This window comes from Neofelis nebulosa, chromosome 5, assembly GCF_028018385.1.
Source record: "Neofelis nebulosa isolate mNeoNeb1 chromosome 5, mNeoNeb1.pri, whole genome shotgun sequence".
NCBI classification, from domain to species: Eukaryota; Metazoa; Chordata; class Mammalia; order Carnivora; family Felidae; genus Neofelis; species Neofelis nebulosa.
In genome coordinates, this window is record NC_080786.1 from 113,791,112 (window position 1) to 113,814,989 (window position 23,878).

General features: G+C 34.5%; 1 protein-coding gene across 7 annotated transcripts in view; it reads right to left on the minus strand.

Moving 5' to 3' along the window:
• Window positions 1-23,878, minus strand: part of EPHA6 (EPH receptor A6) — an 872,130-nt gene that overhangs the window by 122,878 nt on the left and 725,374 nt on the right. For all 7 annotated transcript variants that reach the window (XM_058731672.1, XM_058731667.1, XM_058731668.1 and 4 more), the window contains one exon: window positions 14,383-14,444. In XM_058731672.1, coding sequence (XP_058587655.1) covers window positions 14,383-14,444 — 62 coding nt within the window. The remainder of the gene's footprint in view (window positions 1-14,382; window positions 14,445-23,878) is intronic.

Here is a 23,878-nt window from a genome sequence, read left to right on the forward strand (position 1 = left end):
ACATTGCAATCCAGGCCTATCTCAAGAAACAAGAAAAATCCCAAATACAAAATCTAACAGCACACCTAAAGGAAATAGAGGCAGAACAGCAAAGGCAGCCTAAACCCAGCAGAAGAAGAGAAATCATAAAGATCAGAGCAGAAATAAACAATATAGAATCTAAAAAAACTGTAGAGCAGATCAACGAAACCAAGAGTTGGTTTTTTGAAAAAATAAACAAAATTGACAAACCTCTAGCCAGGCTTCTCAAAAAGAAAAGGGAGATGACCCAAATAGATAAAATCATGAATGAAAATGGAATTATTACAACCAATCCCTCAGAGATACAAACAATTATCAGGGAACACTATGAAAAATTATATGCCAACAAATTGGACAACCTGGAAGAAATGGACAAATTCCTAAACACCCACACTCTTCCAAAACTCAATCAGGAGGAAATAGAAAGCTTGAACAGACCCATAACCAGCGAAGAAATTGAATCGGTTATCAAAAATCTCCCAACAAATAAGAGTCCAGGACCAGATGGCTTCCCAGGGGAGTTCTACCAGACGTTTAAAGCAGAGATAATACCTATCCTTCTCAAGCTATTCCAAGAAATAGAGAGGGAAGGAAAACTTCCAGACTCATTCTATGAAGCCAGTATTACTTTGATTCCTAAACCAGACAGAGACCCAGTAAAAAAAGAGAACTACAGGCCAATATCCCTGATGAATATGGATGCAAAAATTCTCAATAAGATACTAGCAAATCGAATTCAACAGCATATAAAAAGAATTATTCACCATGATCAAGTGGGATTCATTCCTGGGATGCAGGGCTGGTTCAACATTCGCAAATCGATCAACGTGATACATCACATTAACAAAAAAAAAAGAAAAGAACCATATGATCCTGTCAATCGATGCAGAAAAGGCCTTTGACAAAATCCAGCACCCTTTCTTAATAAAAACCCTTGAGAAAGTCGGGATAGAAGGAACATACTTAAAGATCATAAAAGCCATTTATGAAAGCCCACAGCTAACATCATCCTCAATGGGGAAAAACTGAGAGCTTTTTCCCTGAGATCAGGAACACGACAGGGATGCCCACTCTCACCGCTGCTGTTTAATATAGTGCTGGAAGTTCTAGCATCAGCAATCAGACAACAAAAGGAAATCAAAGGCATCCAAATTGGCAAAGATGAAGTCAAGCTTTCGCTTTTTGCAGATGACATGATATTATACATGGAAAATCCGATAGACTCCACCAAAAGTCTGCTAGAACTGATACATGAATTCAGCAAAGTTGCCGGATACAAAATCAATGTACAGAAATCAGTTGCATTCTTATACACTAACAATGAAGCAACAGAAAGACAAATAAAGAAACTGATCCCATTCACAATTGCACCAAGAAGCATAAAATACCTAGGAATAAATCTAACCAAAGATGTAAAAGATCTGTATGCTGAAAACTATAGAAAGCTTATGCAGGTAATTGAAGAAGATATAAAGAAATGGAAAGACATTCCCTGCTCATGGATTGGAAGAATAAATATTGTCAAAATGTCAATACTACCCAAAGCTATCTACACATTCAATGCAATCCCAATCAAAATTGCACCAGCATTCTTCTCGAAACTAGAACAAGCAATCCTAAAATTCATATGGAACCACAAAAGGCCCCGAATAGCCAAAGTAATTTTGAAGAAGAAGACCAAAGCAGGAGGCATCACAATCCCAGACTTTAGCCTCTACTACAAAGCTGTCATCATCAAGACAGCATGGTATTGGCATAAAAACAGACACATAGACCAATGGAATCGAATAGAAACCCCAGAACTAGACCCACAAACGTATGGCCAACTCATTTTTGACAAAGCAGGAAAGAACATCCAATGGAAAAAAGACAGTCTCTTTAACAAATGGTGCTGGGAGAACTGGACAGCAACATGCAGAAGGTTGAAACTAGACCACTTTCTCACACCATTCACAAAAATAAACTCAAAATGGATAAAGGACATGAATGTGAGACAGGAAACCATCAAAACCTTAGAGGAGAAAGCAGGAAAAGACCTCTCTGACCTCAGCCGTAGCAATCTCTTACTCGGCACATCCCCAAAGGCAAGGGAATTAAAAGCAAAAGTGAATTACTGGGACCTTATGAAGATAAAAAGCTTCTGCACAGCAAAGGAAACAACCAACAAAACTAAAAGGCAACCAACGGAATGGGAAAAGATATTTGCAAATGACACATCGGACAAAGGGCTAGTATCCAAAATCTATAAAGAGCTCATCAAACTCCACACCCGAAAAACAAATAACCCAGTGAAGAAATGGGCAGAAAACATGAATAGACACTTCTCTAAAGAAGACATCCGGATGGCCAACAGGCACATGAAAAGATGTTCAACGTCGCTCCTCATCAGGGAAATACAAATCAAAACCACACTCAGATACCACCTCACGCCAGTCAGAGTGGCCAAAATGAAGAAATCAGGAGACTATAGATGCTGGAGAGGATGTGGAGAGACGGGAACCCTCTTGCACTGTTGGTGGGAATGCAAATTGGTGCAGCCGCTCTGGAAAGCAGTGTGGAGGTTCCTCAAAAAATTAAAAATAGACCTACCCTATGACCCAGCAATAGCACTGCTAGGAATTTATCCAAGGGATACAGGAGTACTGATGCATAGGGGCACTTGTACCCCAATGTTTATAGCAGCACTCTCAACAATCGCCAAATTATGGAAAGAGCCTAAATGTCCATCAACTGATGAATGGATAAAGAAATTGTGGTTTATATACACAATGGAATACTACGTGGCAATGAGAAAGAATGAAATATGGCCTTTTGTAGCAACGTGGATGGAACTGGAGAGTGTGATGCTAAGTGAAATAAGCCATACAGAGAAAGACAGATACCATATGGTTTCACTCTTATGTGGATCCTGAGAAACGTAACAGAAACCCATGGGGGAGGGGAAGGGAAAAAAAAAAAAAAGAGGTTAGAGTGGGAGAGAGCCAAAGCATAAGAGACTGTTAAAAACTGAGAACAAACTGAGGGTTGATGGGGGGTGGGAGGGAGGGCAGGGTGGGTGATGGGTATTGAGGAGGGCACCTTTTGGGATGAGCACTGGGTGTTGTATGGAAACCAATTTGACAGTAAATTTCATATATTAAAAAATAAAAAAAATAAAAAAAAATAAAAAAAAAATAAAAAAAAAATAAAAAAATAAAAAAAAATAAATAAAATAATGACAAGTTAGAGAAAAATTTTGATTGATTGAGAATGTGAACAAGTGGGGGAGGGGCAGAGAGAGGGAGCAAAAGAGAATCTGCACTATCGGTGTAGAGCCTGATGTGGGGCTCGAACTCATCGTGGGGCTCGAACTCATGAAACATGACCTGAGCCAAAGTTGGTTCGAGAAGTTAGAGAAGAATTTTAATTGGGGAGTGATAAACTCTGACTTGCAAATGAAAACGTTAGCAGAGAGATCAAGCTGGAGGCTTTTAGAGTAACACAGGAGAGAGAAACCGGTGACTTGAATCACAGTTGAGATCTACTTTCAAGGCATAGCCAGCAGGACCTACAATACATTGGACCAGTCAGGAAAGTGGAAGAATAAACTGGGACCAAGTTTCTTTCTTTATTGCTCTCAAAGCATCCTGTCTACACCAACACTGGTTAAAACCATATGCATATATGTCTGTCTCTCTCACTGGCTTGAACATAATCTCATCTAGGGCAACTGTCTCAGTCATCTTTGAAATCTTAGGACCTAGAACCATATCTGGCATGTGGCAGATATTCAACAGATATTCACTGGATTGAACTGAACTGAATTTATTTATTTTTCTCTTAATGGAGTGAAGTACTTCAGGCTATTAGTCAGTGGGAGGATACTTTAATGAAATATTTTTCATGGACTTACTATAAGAGATTCTTTGAAAGAATCGTGAGTGAAGAAGAAGTACTCACTACACTTGCAACCCCATCTTTACTTCTGAGGTTAAGACGGGTTTGACTCTGACTGTGACCATCAGATTCTTACATTTTCACTAAAGAGTGATGAAAAGGGGGCTAAATAAGTTAGATATATTTCTACTATATTTCTTTGTAGTTCCTCACTGGAGAAGAGTGATGTTGAACCCATCAAAAGAATTGCCTTACCAACTATCAAAAGTCTGTGAACCACAACATAAATCATTGCCCTAAAACTTTGTTGTTGAAAATGTGCAATACTCCTTTATATATAGTAAATGACTATAGTGATTCAGTGTCCTGAAAATGTTAAATATGAATGAGAAGCAGTGTTACATACGGTAGGTGATAAGCTGCTGTTATAGAGTAGAATTAATAAAAATCGCACGTCATCATTTAGCAAACATTTACAGAGAATCCAATTCATTGTGCAGTGTCTTGGTTACCTACAATAAATAAATCAACTTCAAAGATTCCTCACAAATCTGGTGTAATGACACTATTGGATAATGACAATTGATGCTCTAAAATGAAATAATGAAGTTTGATTCATATGCACGTCAAAAGACATTTTTGATTCACTAACCACAAGTGATAAGGAAAGGCACCAGCCTTTCAAAACAGAATGACACAACCAGAAGGCTTAGTTGAAGCCTTGTAAAATGATTACTTCCAAAATGCTAACTTGAGCTATAAAAGGGCTGTGAAAAACATGTACCTCACTAAGTGGTTTACAAAAGACTGAGGTATATAAACAGCGGACTCTGTAAACCTCTTGCCCCCCAACTTCTGTGTTGCCAGAGCTTGGGGGATATGGGAGGATGCTAATCAACAGACATAAAGTTTCAGTTAAGCAAGATGAGTAAGCTCTAGAGATCTGCTGTGCAATGCACCTATAGTCAACAATACTGTTTTGTACACTTAAAAATTTGTTAAGAGAGTAGATCTCCTGTTAAGTGTTATTTCCAGAAGAAAAAAAAATCTATTTGTGTTTACAAGTCCATGTAAAAGAAGCAAACTCTGGAGGAATTAAAATAGTATTTGTGAATCACAAGCAATAGTATGAGTTAGTTTAACCATATATCTTGTTAAAATCTATGGTGATGAGAGAATGAGAGCTTAGAATAGGGTATGTGTGTGGGGTCCAGGTTATAGGTGATTCAATGAGGTGGAAAAAGACCTAACCTGTGGATAAGAGGAGATGGGGAGTGTGTGCCACCACGTGGGATTTAAAACAGTAAAAGTTGGATATTTGAGGAGCTAGGAAGAGGACATGAATAAAGGGATGGATGCCACAGAAAAATGGACTCAAAAAAATTTTTGCCCAAGGCAAATCATGTAGAAGGGAGAAAAACACTCTTTTTTGGTTTTGAAGGAAACTCCTGGCCCATTTCGGTATTGGAAGTTACATCCTTTAGCTGTGGTCTGTGTTAAAGAGGCTTTTATGGATCTGCCTAGGGACTTAAGCAATATCTTTGAAAGAAATATTTATGGGAAAGTGCATTTGAGTTTTCAAAAATTGATTTATAAGTGACTTTGCAGAAAACAGACCTTGGAGGGTTACTTCTATAACTTAAGTTTAAAGTTAATTTTCAGTTTTTATATGTTCCTAAATCAGAAAGTTGACCATGCTGTGACTTTAAAAAATACTCCTGAATTTGAAAAAGAAATGGCTAAGGTTATTTATAGATTTGAAAAGACCAAGTTATTTTTTGTTTTAAAATAATCACTGAACAAATAAGAGTTAGTAACTCCTTTTTACCGAAGTCTTGGTTCTTGTGGCCTCCCCAGTTGAAAATCTTATTATAATTTCCTGTGGAATATTTACTAAATCCTCCAAGGCTTTTTCTTTTGTAGTCATTATGGATTTGCACTTAAGCTAGGCAGAGCTGGAAAGGCTACCAATAAGAGAATCAGAAATTTCAATCACAAGGAAACTAAAAATGTCATTTCTAAAATACCGAAAAAAATCTAGGAAGAGAGTAGATATGGATTTGTGAAACATGGTAGTTGGGTTTCAGAATTACATGTTAAAGGCTTAAAGTGAATCTGAATATAATATAGCTTTAGTTTACAAAGCTTACTACTGAATTTAAGTTTTTTTTAATTTTTAAAAAGATTTTTGCTTAGGTTTATGCGACGGCCATCTACACTAGCTTCACTTAAGTAAAGCCAAGACAATTTAAACTTCTTTTGTCTGACATCCGGGGAAAGGTGTCAGAGTGCCAAAGCCTTGATGAAGCATCATTAGAGTGCATCAAAATTACCCAGGGAAGATTTTCCAAGATACATCTGCTTAAGTCTGTATATATATTTTATAAAATCTCTCTAGGATGGTGATTCTGATTTGCAAGCATGGCTGGGAACTACCAAGACTCAGGTCTAATATTTAGTTCCATAAATCTAAAATCTCCTGTATGGTCCAAATAAGGATGCAGGAATGACTATAGAAGAGCTCAGGAAAATGCATGGAATAGCTCTTTATATTACTATAATTATGAACACGACACCAATTTAAAAAATCAGCACAAAGACCTGTATGCAAAAGAATTAGTGAGGAAAATTGTAAACTACAACTTCATGGTACCAGGTACTACAAATGACACAACACATTTACAGTACTATAATGCTAAAAGAGATAAATTTAGGCTTTTGGAAGTTGATGATTGAATTTCTAAATTTAAAATAAAAAGCTCAGCCACCCATATGCTTAGTTCCAAGTACACCCTGCTTTCATATATTTGGATGCTTACTGTCATATTATTTTTAGAATAGCATTTGGTATTAAGCTGGCACAGGCATGAAAAATAATAACATTCATCTAAATGAAGGTTTACATATATTTTTTGGAAAAAAAGGAATTAAGAGGATTAATTCAACTCTAACTATTATGGTTTCAAAAAAACTATTGGTAGGTGAGTGTGACTTAATTTTTTTCACTGTTGAATATCAAATGAATGTGATGTAGATTAATTTTGCTCTCATACCCCAGCACAAATATAATTCCACACAACACAATTTACAAGAAAAGTGTGCTAATAAAATACAGCTCTCATTATTAATATATAACTAGCATAAGGTAAAATGCCATCTTTACTAGATTTATAATTTGACTACATAAATATTTAAAAGATCCCTTTAATTTTTTAAATTAATATTTGCTTTGCATTTGTTCAAGGGAACTCTTCAAATGACTCACATTGCTTTTGAAATGCTGATATGCACTTATATGTATTATTTAAATACTCATATTCTTGACGTATATCTAGATTTTTTTAAATGGTGAAAATAAAACTATTTTTAGCCACTAGAAAAAACAGACCAGGAAGTAACAGAAAAACAATTTTAAAACTGTTAGTGACATCTTCTGAAATGTGTGTATGTATATGTGTGTATGTGTGTATGTGTAATATATATATGTATACATATATGTATATATGTATATGTGTATATACATTATATATTTAAAATGTTTAAATTAATTTTTATTTATTTTCTTTAAAGTTTATTTTGAGACAGAGAGAGAGCGCAAGAGCACACACAAGTAGGGGAGGGGCAGAGAGAAGGAGAGACAGAATCCAAGGCAGACTGCACTATCAGTGCAGAACCTGATGCAGGGTTTGAATTCACAAACTTGCGAGATTGTGACCTGAGCTTAACCGACTGCACACCCAGGTGCCCACATTGTTTATTTATTTTTGAGAGGGAGAGTGAGAGCATGAGCATGGGTGAGGGGCAGAGAAGGGAGTGGAGGACACCAAATCCCCGCAGAGCCCCACATGGAGCTCAATCCCACAAACCATGAGATCATGATTTATGCCGAAATCATGGATGCTTGACTGACTGAGCCACCTAGGCACCCCTGAAATATATTATAATAATAGATACATTATGGAAACTTTAATAAGTACCTAGACACATATTCTAGGGGTTTTAGGTCTATTAACTATTTAATACGATATAATACAATAACTGTAAGAAGTAGTTATTGTCTATTATTGACGTTATTTTATGGATGTTAGTTGTCCTTCAATCTTCCCTTTTGCTTCTACACTTTATCCAATCTAACAGCATATCCTATTGGCTCTACTTTCAAAATACAGCACAAAATCTAGTATTTTCCATCAACTCAACTACAACAATCCTCATCTAAAGTCACTTTCATCCCTTTACCTGGATATTTATTGCAAAAGCCTCCTAATTTCCTTCCATCCATCTGTACTTCACTACAGTCTCTGAATATAGCAACAGGAGTGATATTTTTAAGACACAGATTATATTGTATCTGTACCCTAAAGCCTACAACAGCTTCATGTCTTACTCAGAGAAAACACAAAGTCATTACAATGGCCAACAATGTCCCAATTCATTGTTTTTACAACTTGGTTGCATATTAAACTCAACTGGGAGAACTTTGAACAAATATTGATGCATGTGTTGCACCAAGAGATTCTGATTTAATTCACCTGTGATGCAGGCTGCAACTTGGGATTGTTAAAAGTTCTCTAAGTCAAATGAATATAACATACAGCCAAGGTTGAGAATCATTTCCCTTCAACATTTGAGTCCGTTTCTGCCTCCATCAACTCTGATTATCTTCTACCACCTATTCTAGCCATCACGACAGGGTGACTACATATTTTATTAACCCAACTGCAGCGTAAAAGGGTCAATATTAGCAATTTTGAAGGGACCATAGACATGAATTAGCACTGTCTTAGGCAAAAGAGGCATATAGTCATAAAGCATAAAGACAATTTGTAGCTCCTTGGGTATAAAATGCTCCAACCTGAGGGCATTGGAACCTATTCTCTTTGGAACACTTCTCCCCAGGTATCCATTTGGCTTGCTCCCTCACCTTCTTCCACCTTTCCTCATATGACACTTTTCAGTAAGACCTGATGTGTTCACTCAATGTAATACTGAAACCTAATCTCACTCCCACCTTCACTGCTCCTGCTTTTTCTCTCCATCTGATGTACCATATATTTTGCTGAATTCTTTATTTCCCTTCCACTAGATTTTTTATCTCTGTTTTGTTCACTTCTGTATTCAAGGCTCCAGAATAGTACCTAGGGTTCTACAGTCTGTGAACACATATTTGTGCAAAAAAATGAATGAATGCTTTATCAGCTGTTTCATAATGGGCAAGTTATCTATTGTGATTTGCCTCAGTTTCCTCATTAGTAAAATGGGGATAATAGTAACACTTACCTCATAATGTTGTCGTAAGCACCTGGGGAGTTAATGAATTCATGGAATTGAGAAATACCCAAGTCATAGAAAGCACACATAAATGTTATCTACATTAGTTAATTAAAGATATTCATCTTCATTTTTGCTTTAGCCACAGATTCTTAGGTCCACACCTGGAAATTGTCACCCCTAAAACTGCCTTGCTTCAGAAATCTTAAGTAAGTATCAATCTAGTGTGTTTGTAAACCAGACCTCAGGAGAAAAACAAAACAAACAAGCCCCAATTTGTGGTGTTTGCCCATTTGTGTGGTGTAAATACTTCCCTCATACCCAATTTCAAGCTACTAATAGTTTAACAACCAGTTTTCTAAATTCCTGACCATTTAATAATCATCTTTTGCAAGCTGGTGTAATCTGTGGTATAACAAACCACTGCTAGTACCCTAGTTTCTGGTACACTTTTCTTTTCCTTCAGCTCTCTCATCCTCACCATACAACTATCCTTCCTCTTTTACGTAATGATGACATTTCTACTCGTGTCTAGTCTATCAGTCTCTTTATTTCCTTCTTTATCCTGGATTCACCAGTTGCTTACCTGAAAGATTCTTCTTCCACCACTCCAATTCTCCTTTAATACCGGTGTTTCTGTTGTACTTGCGCTACACACGACACTACCCCCCACCCCCCAACTTTGGTCTGATCAGCCACTTTTCCTTTTAACTTCAGCAATTATTTTAAACATTGACTTTAAATTAAGGTTTGTTCTCAAACTCCCAAATAAACTCTCCTACTTCATATAGAAATGCAACAATATCAGGTATCATTTCCTTCAATTTAATGCTTCTCATAAATCTCTCTAGGTCCACAACACACAACCCCATGAGTCTTGGAAGATGTGGAGGCTTCTACTATTCAAAGCTAATCCTCTACCAAGGTTCTTGATTTTGTACGTTCTCATCTCCTGAGATATTTTGCCTTGCCAATGTATGTTCTTTAATTCCCTATCCCCCAGTGTACAAATTCTCTAAATGTCTTTCTACTAAAAAATACCCTTTGCTTTTCTTTTTGTCTACTAGCATTTGATTTACCTCTTGCCTTGCTACCTCAGCTACTGTTTACCTAAAAAATGGTCTCCATTACCAACTCCTATTTATCTTTCAATCTCATTTTGCCCTATACATTCTGACTTCTGTCTGGGATCAACCCATTAAACATGTGCTTGTTGAGATGACTGAGGACTTAAGTAGTAAATCCCATAGATGCTTTCCAGTTTTTGTTTTCCTGACTTTCTCTGCTGCACTGGCGACAACTGCTTATTTGCTCTTGCCTGATGTGTAGGACTCCATGTCCTCATCTTCCTCCTTGTTCTTTTTTGACCACTTATTCTTAGTTACCTTTGGAGACTCCACCCAGCAACTTCCTCTGAGTGGCACATCACGGAGTTCCAACCTTGTTCAACTCCTTGCCTTTCTCTAAACTTCTTCCTAAAAAATATCATGGTTTGGGTTTTATAACCACTTTTATGCTAATGACTGCCAGATCTTTAACTTTGGTCAAGATTTTTCTCCTGAGCTTCAGATTTATATTTCTTATTGCTGTCTGGACATTTTCACTGCATGCTCCATAGACCTCTCAAATGGAATATGACCCAAATGAAATTCATCATCTCCCAACTACCAGCCCATCCTGTTCCTATGTTGTATCTTCCTATCAGTTGGTAGCACTACCTTCCACACGTTCTTTTTGTTCCTACGCATCCTTTCCTGACCACGTTTTGAAATATGGTTTCCCTATTCAATCTGATCCTGTCAGCTTCTGTTTTTAGTAATTCTCCCCCAACCTTTTGGTTTTTTTCTGTTGTTATATGGATGACACTCCCTCTTGCTTGCTCATGTGACTGTGCTTCGCAAATAATGTATCTGTAACATCAAACGAGTTGAGGTGGCAGCAAGAGGCTGTAGCAAGAACACAATAACATATTAAACTGAAACCAGTGGTATTATTTTTTTGAATAACTGAATTTTGTGATTTGATCAACATTTTTGTGGTTGGCATGTGGTATCTCAAGGTTTTAAAGTATTTTATAACTATTATTATTTGGATTGCTAATTAATATTGTTATAAAAATGTAAGTCCAAAAATTTAGGGGGAAAGCAGTTGCCAGGTTAAGTGTCACAAAAAGCGTTTATGAAATCCATATACATAGTTCAAGAGAGATTGTATAGGGATGATGGTCAAGATTACATTTAATTCACACTAGTGTATTTCCTTGGAAAAGTTAGGAAAATTTGCACATCAGTAAGATCATACATTCTGAGCAACAGGGCTGATGCTCTCCTTACTAAGTCAGAATGCATTTTTTTTTAAATTGAAAACACACACACAGTCACATACCTACGTATATCCCATCTGTGTGTGCACATGCACACACGCCCACATACACAAACACAGGCACTTAACCACACCACCTCTTGCCAATATGTATCTGGAGGAATGTCCATAAGGATCCTGAACAATAGAAGATTTATGAATCCAGTGCAATATCACAGCCAGCCAGCTACCACCACTGTCACTAGATTGTAATTTTGTACTTAGTTTTGCTACCACTGTTTCATATAAAAGTAAATTGAAGTGATTTTCAAATATGTGGGAGACCAAAGGGAAATCTTTTCTGCTTCTAGCAAGCACAGAATGCTATTAATGAGCCATGGATGACTTCCCTACAATGCAATGCACTTAGCCACTTCCTCTTTCTGTGCTCACAGAAGCTGCGATTATCAAATTCTAAAGCAGTAGTTTGAAAAATGACTTCGTTTTTGAGAATTTGTGGGATATATATATATATATATATATATATATATATATATATATATTGCCATGGGGAGTTGAGCATCTGCTATTGACATAAAGTTTATATACCACTTTGAGCTTCTGGGATAAAAGAGATATGATTACAAAGAAGGGTAAGAATATTAAAGAAGAGTAAGAAGGGAGTATTTGGCCATATTTTTTTTTTCTTTCTCATGCATGTGATTTTTATCTTAATAGAAATTCTATGTGCAGAAAGGAGACAAGTTCACATGGGGATATGGCAGTGAACTTATAAAAAGAAGTAAAAGTAATTTTATTTAAAAAAGTGTATGAGAACATGGCTTTTTGAGTCAGAGACTTGAGTTTGAATGATCACTCTACCACTTAGTGTGTTATGTATTATTTTATAAGCTTTAAAATAATCAACTCAATGACATTTGTATGAGGTAGATGCTGTTAATATTCCCATTTTATAGATAAGTAAGCTGAGGCACAGAGAAGTTAGTAACTTTCCCAAGTCACAAGGTCACATAGCTGGAAGGGACAGAACCAAGATGATCTGGCATATATTGACATTCAGATTCTTACAGCAGTGGTAATGATAGCCACCATTAACCGAACATCTATTCTTTCCCAGACTGTGTGGTGTCTTACCTATATAATTTACAAAAGCCAAAAAATATTAGTTTTTAAATTTTAAATCATGAAATATACCACTTATAAACAGGTATCAAGATGCTTCTACATAAATATTTTATTGATAAGCTATTATCTTTTCTTTATAATATATTGTAATTAATTCATGATTCAGCAGGATAAAAAGGATATCTGAAGCTAAGAATTCTTTCCTAACTTGCTGTGGCAGTCATTTGATCCCATTTTCAAGAGCAATTTAGATTGAGTATGTGCTGCATTTATTTGCCATTATATTCAGCTCTAGGATATAGTTGATGCAAAAAAAAAATCCATAACTTATCCCAAGCATCATTAGAGAATAAGTCATGTTGGTATATGTCTGATAAGAATGAGTTTTTGAATAAACATAATGGAAGGTCCTAACTATATATGCATTTCAAAGTACCATAGGTGGTCCTGATAATTTATTCTAAAATAATTTAGCACATTTACAGGAGAAATGAATATAAGTTATAAAATAACATCCTGAGAATGGCTACAGAAAAAATAAAAACAAATAGTTCATGTCCCCAAACACCTATGAATTTCATTTTGCTTTAAAAAGCATACTTGGTTGAGAGACTGCATTGTGTGAAGAGTATTGCTCTGTAATAACTTGACGATTTTGCTGAATTCAGCTTCTGGCATTGAATCTGGGCATCAAGTCCAGTCACAGGGTAAATATATCATTACTGCTAATATTGAGAGAAGTCAGAAAAAGAGGGCATGAACTCAAGAAAAATAAATGAAAATGAGATTTAAAAAAAGAAAGGTAAGATGCAGAACTTAACCAAATAACATAGAACAAAAAAATTAAATGAAGAAAGAATGCTTGAGACTGTTTTTATCCTATGAAAATGAAGATAACAAATAATATAATATATTCCAAATAGCAAAAGTCCAGTCATGTTATAAGTAAAAAAATGACCATATCTCTGCAGATAGATGAATATTTGAGAATACAATGACATTCAAATATGTGACCTCTGCTGGGGATGAAAAATATTTACTGTAGTAATTATTTTTTGTATTGTTTTTTTTACTATCAATGAGTATTTTTGTAGCATATGATGGCTTTTTAAATATTAAAGACATTATAAATACATTTGAAATATAACTTCAAGATTGCTCTGTTATTCTCTGCTACTATGTGAGACAAATGATTTTTGTATACACCATACTTTCAAGGATAAGTCACTTTAAAAAGAATGCTTTAAAATTTTTGTTCTGAAAACAATCTCTGCTAGGGTTTTTTCTTTTTTCTTTTGTTTTCTGAAAGTCAGGGAAACAAACTTAAGAGTGATAAAACCAGTTTTCTGATATGAACTTGAGTCATTATTCGTAAATATACATCAATTTAAGGGGCTCAGCATTATAGATCATGCATAAAACATCATGCTGAATAGTTAAATGTGATAAAACAAAATGAATGTTTATGTGAGACAACTGAGTTTCATTTAATCTCTTTATAACATCATTTGGAAATATATATATATATTAATAAGGCATGTGAATTTATAGGAGAAATCAATTATATTATTATATGTATATATACTCCTCCCATTGGTAACACACTAATGTATCACAGTATCGGAGAAATGCACCCTAGAGAAAATGTTGCTATTCTTCATGGAAAAATCCATGAATAACATTATGTAAAAATTAATTTATGATAAATGATTTAAATCTAGAACTCAGAATATCTTATTTAAATGCCATCAGAAAAGAACACCTCACCCGCAAAAAGGAGTCTAGGGATCCATTCTCCATATATTCCACCACAATCATTACTGGTCTGCCTGCAAAAAGAGCAAAAGAACACACAAGGATTAGAGCAATTACGGAAATATGTGCTGCAGTAAGAGATTTCCAGCTGTGGCAGCTAAATTACTTGTATTTTATTAATAGAAACTTCATTTGCCAACGTGCTTCTACAAAAGTCTCCCTATTACACATAGGCATCTCCCCTTTTTTTATGGCATCATTTCTGTTGAGTTCATATAAAAAATACAAATTAAAAAGGAATTAAGCATTTCCTTTTCTGAAGCCCTGCAATCACTTGTTTATATTATGTTCTTTTTGTCCTGAGCTTTTCCTAAAAGATCATGAACAAGCTGAAGGCAGGGTTTAAGCAGTCTCTGTAGCTGCCTTGGCACTTGCAGAACACCTTGTCCTACAGTGGTGCAGTCACTGTGGCTGAATTACATTAGACTGGGCATTTCTGAAATATTCCTAAGGCAAAGAGGAAAGGAGAAATTCATAAATTCTCTTTAAGAAATTATAAACCATTAGTCATAGTCTGCTTTTAAGGGCTTTTAAGTAGAAAAATGTCAGTAGATTGATGAATGCTACCAAGTTGGTGGGCTTTGCAATAGTTCTTGATCATGTCTTTATTGAACATAGATTAGATCAACAAAACATTGATGACAGTGCATGAAAATAAGTAGCTCTGATTTTGTAGTCTAGTAACAGAAGCTAAAATCAGAAACTGAACATCATTTATTTCTTCTTTATCATATCTATTTGCAATTGCTACAGTTCCCAATACCTCTATTAGGTAGAATATTTGACATAAATAACAGATTTGTTTCAAAGAAAAGAATCTATTTGTTCTGCCAAATTGCTCAAGTTTAAAAGTTAAACTAATTTCAGATGAAGAGAAAATATTTACCTGAAATAAACATATATGACATACTTATTTTTTACTTCTATATTCCTTGCTTCTCATTGAAATTTTTAGCAATTGAATCTGCACTGTGCACATTTTTTCCTCGTAAGTACAAAGAAGATCTGGAAAGAAATTATGTGTACCAATGATGGAAATATTAGACCTCATATTGTAATTCATGTCTCTGTTATGAACTCAAAGCCTTGTGGGTTAAAAAGGGTGACTGTAACAAATTAGTACAATGTCTGCAAATGCTAGATTTTACATTTGAATCTATATTTTAAAGAAAGATGTGCTAAAGGTTAAATGTAGTAATAAAGCTCCCAATTTATCATGCATAGTATTAGAATCCAAAGAAATTTTCCATTTTGGTGGATTTCCATAATGTTCCTCAAAGTCATTACTTTCACCCAAACACAGATATAGAACTTTATCAGAAAATCCTGAGGTCAAATGAACTGTCAGCACTATTGTAGCAAAGAACTAGAAGATCCAGATTTTAAATATGACACTTTGTCATGAAATTTTTTATTTGGCCATTGGTTTCAGAGAGCTTGGAAACAGGAGCTGGATGCAAACACTTGGTTAGCAAGGTAGGGAAAATAAAAGATAATTTTTTATACTTATATATGGAAATTCTGAGACCGGTATTCTAGTTTCAATTGTAATGGAACATGGATGTTAAGGGGAAATGCTGGGTTACTACAGTGACTGCCTGAGCTCACCTACCCAGAGTTAACCCTTTCAATCTACCTTGACCATGCTGCCAGAGAAACATATATATACCTCTCCCTAAGAATGTCAGTTTTGATACAAAAGAGCTTGCAAGCACTTCGCTTGTATTAATACAAATTATTATTAGCCCTATTACACAGATAAGGAAATTGAGATAGAAAATTAAAGCACTTGCCCATCAAAGAGCTAAGTGGCAGTGTCGAGTAGTCTGTCTCAGAGTTTAAGCTCTTAACTTTTATGCCATAGGTGCCTCTCAGACATAATTTATAGATAGAAGCCGTAAGACTTATCCTCCTTTGCTGGACCTCATCTCTCCTAACTAGTCCTGTCCTCTCCTGCTCCATTTGTTGTTATTATCATCTATACTGGTTCAATCCTGCCTCCTCTCCTTTCCCTTTTGGTATTCCCCTGCCAGGATTATTTCCCAATTTGCTTCTCCCTGATCTCACCTCACACCTCTTCCGTGAAAGTCCCCATGGTGATATTTCCTCTAGTGGCATTCCCATCACATCTATTGTCTGCACTATGAAATGTGCCTGGTTCTATATTAGGTTGTCTTTCTCTCTTATTTTCCCATAGATGCTATGTCTCCCCCCATTCATTAGGTTTCTCAAAACTACCTCCCGTAAGGCTGAGCAGAGTAGGTGCTTTATAGTAACAAGTTGATTTTTCTCAATGACTTCGTAATTCCTCAGAGAGTAACACTGAAGTATTTCGGCAAGATTCTAATCTATGTGAATACCAAGTACTTTGAAATTAGTTCTATCTATAACTCCTTGGGAGACACTTTATACAATCTTAAAATTCATCAGTGACAAGTTTCATCTTCTCATTAAAGATAATAAAGAGTCAAATGAAGACTCCCCTGGTTTCTTGTGAATTATAAGCTTCCCACCTGAGCTCTGCATCTTTTGTATTTTGTGCAGTAATGCCAATTTAGAGCTGCTATTATTAAACTAAGGAGTTGTTTTATTATAATACTTCTGGAATCTAACCTGTTATTTGTTTCCTAGTGATTTTCTATAGGAGGGTTAGTTACACTGTGAAGATTACAAGCAACTTTATAGTCTATGATTACATTTTATAATCAACAAAATAGATAAGTATAGGGAAATTATGAAAGGATGGTATTCAAATATGTGGCTAGGTGAGAGAATCCTATTGGCAACAGTGCTTTGTCTGTTATATTTTTAAATATGTAAAAATTATACAATACATTATTGCTCTTGGAAAATATATTTGGAGGTGATTCTATTTTTATAGTTTCAAAACATTTCAGCTTTTCTCACCTGTTTTCCAATTTTGGCCACTTCCCCAAGTGCCTCATGTTACAGAATTAACTTAGTATTTGCTTTGTACTGAAGTCAATGGACAAACTCCAGGATTCTTGAATGTTAGTCAAGTCTCAACATCCCTAGACTTTTTTTTAGAAGTCTCAATGGGTTGCTTTAAGAAATTTTCAAAAACACTTCTTGAAGTCACACAAAAAAGTGAATTTCTTTCATTTTCCTTCAAAAAGTAGCCCAGAAATGTTTATTGGTATGTTAAATTACATTGGAATCAAAACCCTGTAAGAAATCACTTATTCATATACTGAACACAATGAATCACAAAATCCCAGATCATCTTTTTCTGTTTTAGACAAAAATTACTTCCTTTAACTGGGACTTTAATGTACTATTGACTAATGATTTTTTTTTCAAATTTACAGTTTCCTAATACTTAAGATGATTTTGATATGGGTGGTGTTGAGAAACCATATGGTGATAAGAGTATATTTTTCTTGTGCTGTTGTTAAAGAAAACAAAAGAAAGAAATTCTTTAAATGTTCTAGGGAAAACATTTTGCAAGTGAAATAGTGTTGTTTGTTTGTTTACTTGTTTGCCTCAAGAAGATATGTGAAAGAAGGGGATTACAGGGATTTAACATTTTCATATAAGCAATGAGTTTGTACTGGATGTACAATTTTGTATCAGCTTGGCCATTTCTAATATGATGTCAGTAATATCAAGAATCTAAAGAAATCACAATGACCCCCAAACTCTATTGTAGATTTAAAACAATTTTAGTTTATTTAACATTATATCATGTCTATATTTTATCTACCACATAATAAAGTTTGTGGTGATAATTTGGATTGACAGTTACATTGCCTGTATTTATCCCCTCCCCAGATGCAATTCAGGACTTTGGAGCCAGTTACTTAACCTATTTCTACCTCCCCTGTTTCTGCTGTAGAGATAGTGAATTATAATGATCTCAAATGGATTTGATAATAAATACTTTTCTTATCCCTCTAAGGCATTCAAAATATATGGATGACATAAATTTGAACAAAGTTATAATATATTAAATAATTATTTTTATTCACCAGATAAGTACTAAAATTGGGGAATTATTTTTCCTTTATACTGTTGACTGGTGATTATCAGATCATGTCCCATGTGAATCTTAACTTTAAGGGATTCAAATAAAATCTTAACATTTCCCCTGAACCTGCTTTCCCTCCTATATTCCTGTTGGGGTTAAAACATCACCATCTACTTAGTTACCCAGGTTTGAAATCCCATTTTAATATTGGACTTTTCACTTTATCAAACCCCTGTCCATGAGTTATTAAGTTGTGCTGATTCTATATAAAATCTATTATCACTGCCCATATTCTGCCTTTATTTTCTCTTGCTTCACTTATTACAATAATCATTTGCTGGTTGTACTTGTTAATACTTATATAATCACTGTTTCAAAGAATGATCCAACTTTTTTTTTTTTTAGTGCCTACTATATATAAGTACTCTTCTAGTTTCTGAAAAAACACAATCAATGCAAGGTCCTTGCTCTCATGGAGTGTATAGTGAAAAGGAGAACGGAAATAGGTAAACAGTCAATTACTATAAAGGGCTAATGTTTCATACCCTCCTTTAAGAACTTGCTTTACTTATTGTCTTGTTTGCTGCAGAATTAAAATCTACACTGCTTGGCAATAAATTCCTTCACAATCTCTTCTCTGCCTTTGTTCTAGTGTCATCTTTTACCTCCCACTAGTTCCCTAACTCCTGTTTTTCAAATTATCTAGGGGACTCATAATTCATGAAGTGTGGCTTTACTTGTACCTCCCTGTCTTCCTTGGAAGACTGCCTTCTCACTGTTTCCACTTGGTAAAATCATATACTTAAAAAAAGAAAAAGTAGAACTTAAATACTGTCTCCACTGTCAATTCTATGAATCACTTTCCCTTTTAGGAAGAACTGAATATTTACTTTCTCCTCCTTTTATATCTTAATCAAGTGTATGTGATACACTTATGATATGGAATTGGTATTTGCTGTGTAGGTGTCTGCCTCCCTCCATAAAATGCCCTGGAGGTCAGAAAGTGTGCTTAGTTCTTCTCAGTAAATTCACTATTGAGCACAGAATTAGGCACCTAATAGGTACTCAGTTTCATTTTTTTAAAATGCAATGCCAGAAGGAACACATATAAAGACGTTCTTTATGACTGATTCTAGACCAAGAAAAGAGTTATTGAAATTACAGGATGGCAAATCAATACATTTTAAATTATTTTCATTGTAAAATATATGGTTTTGAAGAAAGAAAACTTCAAAATTTAGCTCTGCTACCTATTCACTTCATGATCTTGGACAAGTTATTTTTGTTCTTTCAGTTATTGCATTTGAAAAATGAGCATAATATTATATACTACATACGGTTTTCAAAGAATTAGATGAGACAACATAATTAGCACAGTGTCTGGCAATAGTTGGCACTTAAAAATGTTGGTGTACATTTACTTTCCTTCCTTTCTGTGCACAATTATCTGCTTTCCCCTTATTATAGTTGCCCACTATGTAACAAAAAGTTTTACAAAAGTGGATTATTTCCATATTTTATTGTAGTTTGGTATGGACATGAAAATTCTTTTATATCCTATGGCAAAGTAAAAATCACCACTAGTTACATGTTTTATATAATACAGTAAATTATCAGTTTTAGCACTGAAATTCTTATGTCTCAGGCAAATTGGGATAGTTGGTTATCATACACCTTGTGTGATCTGCACAGTGCAATTAGAAGTTGTGGGATTAGGATTAGATAATATGATATTAAAGACTTTTCCACTTCGGGCAAGTGACTTTTCATAACTCATGCTACTGCCTGTCTCTTCATTCATGTATATTTGTATATTACATAGTATTACATAATAATAACACTTCCTCTATTGTGTGAGAAGTGAGATTAAATGAGAAAATGTGTTTAAAACACAGGGAATAGTACATTATACTAAATACTGAATCACCCTATAACAGCTTAAAGAATGAATGGATAAATGCAAATATCATATCCTACCTTACTGTCTTGATGTTAAGTCCTAAACTAAGAAGTGGTTTTCGGAGTTAAAAAGGTTCATAACCAAAAATGGCTATGTCAGTATATTTAGGAGCTTTCTTGATGGTCTCAGAAGTCTACTTAAATCCTACACACCTGAAATTGACAGATTTGAAGTTGTTTTAAAGAACAAGATGGTTTCTCCTAGAGTAAAATAATCAAAATGAGTATTTTATTACCTTAAATGACACACTATAATACATAGTTTCTTTGGAATAGTTTCTGTAGGAAATAGATTCTTATCCCCATTAACAAGCTATGCTGTCTTTTGTACTCTACACATTTGTACCTGTAACAATGTGTCTTTTTGCTTAATTTGGAATTGGTTTTCACCTTAAATCTATTTGAAATTCCTGAATCTACATGATGACTTTGTTGATTTGGCTCCATGTTTTCTCTTAATTTCTTTATTTTATTTTTTAAATTTAGAAGCCATCCAAATGCTCTGAAAAATGATGAAGAATAAATTATTTTACCCAGTGATAAAATCGCTGAGCAGAAATTAGGAGGAAGGACTACATTTGTGAAAACTGTAGCATTTCTTAATCTAGATTTGTTTCAGAGTAAATAAAAGGTGTGAGGTTTGAGAAATGAGACGTAATTTTCCTGCCAGTTCCAGAGAACAGTGGCATACCATCTCATCAATTAACTTCAGTAATATTCAGTATTATCCTGCCTACTGAAAATTACCATATGGGAAAAAAGACTTCTCTGTAATTAGACATGTCTTGTTGACAATGAAAGTTACTGCCAATGATGCCTAATGTTAGATTTTGTTTTCACTCTAAGACACTAACCATATTGCAAAATTTTAATAACATATGAATTTTTAAGAGTGGCTCTCTTGTTTTTTTTATTACATCCATATTTACAAAAGTGTTATGACAATGATAAAATTAAAGGTGCGTGTTTTAAAATGATCTGGTTTATGACTTTTTGCTTTCAACTATAGTGAAATGATTGATTACACACCAATCAATTATTTAATTACTACTAGGTAGGAAGGAACAAAACGCATCAGAGCATTCTCATGACTTGAAATACTATGTAATACCTAAGTTCAAAACTGAATTAAACCATGTGACAAATAAATAATTTTATGCTGCCTTTGTTCTTGTTTTATTTCCTGTGAAACACTTTTGTGTAGGTAATTTAAAAATAGATACTACATCTAAGTCAGCACATATGTAATGAATGGCTAACTTTAAAAAATAAGTTTTTCAATATGTCATGCACTATTCTAAGGGTTTTACAGGTGTGACCTCATTTAACCCTCATACCAACCCCTGTGGCGAGGATAAATACTAGTTCAGTTTAACAGCTCAGATTACGGATGCACTGAGAGTTTAAGCAACTTGCCCAAGGATGCACAGTGAGCAACTGGCAGAGCCAAGACTTGAATGCAGGAGATCTAGCTCCAGGGTCTGAGTTCCTGACCATCTTCTGATACCCCCAAATGATACTTGGGTCTCCACTAGTAATTTGAAGACATAAAGCATTACCCTAAATATCTGTGCCTCATCTTAGAAACACATTCTGGAAACGCATTATGGACTGGGCACTGTGTTGCTCCCAAAGATGTTTTGTCCTTGAGAAGTTGCAGGATTTTAAGGTTTTATTTATTTATTTATTTATTTATTTATTTATTTATTATTTATTTATTTAGAGATAGAGACAATGCAGAGGGCAGAGGGGCAGAGAGAGGGATACAGAGAATTCCCAGCAGGCTCTGCACTGTCAGCATGGAGCCTGATGAGGGGCTTGAACTCAGGAAAACCACAAGATCATGACATATGCCAATACCAAGAGTCAGACGCTTATCCAACTGAGCCACCCAGGCACCCTGAGAAGTTCTTGGATTTTAAAGCCTCATAAAGCTCTATAATATTCTATATAAACAGGCAATACAGGCTAAGGAAACTTGCTGGAAAAAAACCTTTAGATTTTGCTTTCCCCATTCTTAAGCATCAATTGATGATAATAATGCTGAGGATCCTTCAAGGAAATATTTTAAGAGAGTCTTGAACCTTTTGAGAGAAGGTAGCATATTTTCCAGTAGTGTTTCAAATGGTATCCTTTATTTCTGGTTTCATAAGTGTCTTATGGTTATACAACTAATCAAATATTCAGCGTTTTGGTCTTTTGTACCATTTGCTAATCAAAAGAAAATCAACACAAAATCTAAAAATAAAGCAAATGTCCAGAGAGGACAGATTTAATTCAAGCTACATAGGTTATTTATGGTGAGATTTTTAACAACGGAGAAAGTATTTCTTAAATGAAACACATATAAAGTTAAACTACCAACTACTTTCCTTTTTCCCTTCCAGGAAAGTTACTACTTATTTTTGAGCCTTTTCTGTAATTCTTATAAGGAGTTTAATTTAAAAAAAAAAAGTTCAGTTTTGCTAATTAAACTTTCTTTTAAGACCTCTGTGAACACAACTAAGAAAACCCTACGTTGTGCCACGGGCACCTTCCACTGTGCTTTGTCCTACAAGGCAAAAGAATGCTGCGATGTGACAAGTTTTATAACAGGGTTGGTCTATCCCCACTTATTTATATTCACAAGTGGCCCAGCAGCCCATGAGAGCATGCATACAGCCCTCTGGGAGAGGAAAAGACATTTGAGCTGCTCAGTTACTTATCGTGTTTCCAATTAAGGTGTAAACACAAAGACACAGCAATTCCAACCAACACAGAAATTAAACACTAATTCACATGGAGACCCAGTTAATTCAGCAAGCTGTATAAAGTTTTTTTTAGAATTTCTCTTTGCGAAAAGAAAATGATTCTGGGATGAATCTTTTTCAAGTGTTGATAGTTTCTTTGAATAGCATCAAAAAAGAGGACACAATTTGTAATAATAAAACATGAAGATCTCTAGGGAGTAGACGTATATTCTGAGAATTTAAACAGCCATATAAATAAGGTCCAGATTTTTAAGATTCAAACTTCTTAAATTATATTAAGATAAAAGTAGCATGTATGCCAATAAGAATGTATAATAACTAAGGTCAAAAGCTAATAGTATTTAAAGAATCTGAAAATAGTAAAAAAAAAAAAAACACTAGTAAAGTAGAAGTAAAAAGAACTAGTAAAAAATGTGGAGATTACTTAAAGACTTCATACCTTTCATGTTTTTCTGGGAAAAAAATAGAAATTCTCTTTTTTTCCATTTTCTATGAGTGTGTATATATATTTATGTATATATATATACATACACATATATATATACACATATATATACATATATATAGATATATATATATACACATATATATACGTATATATATATACATATATATGTATATATATATACATATATACATATATATACACATATATATATACGTATTTATTTATATATTTTATATATATATATATGTATACATATATATGTATATATATATATATAAAATTTATTGTCAAATTGGTTTCCAT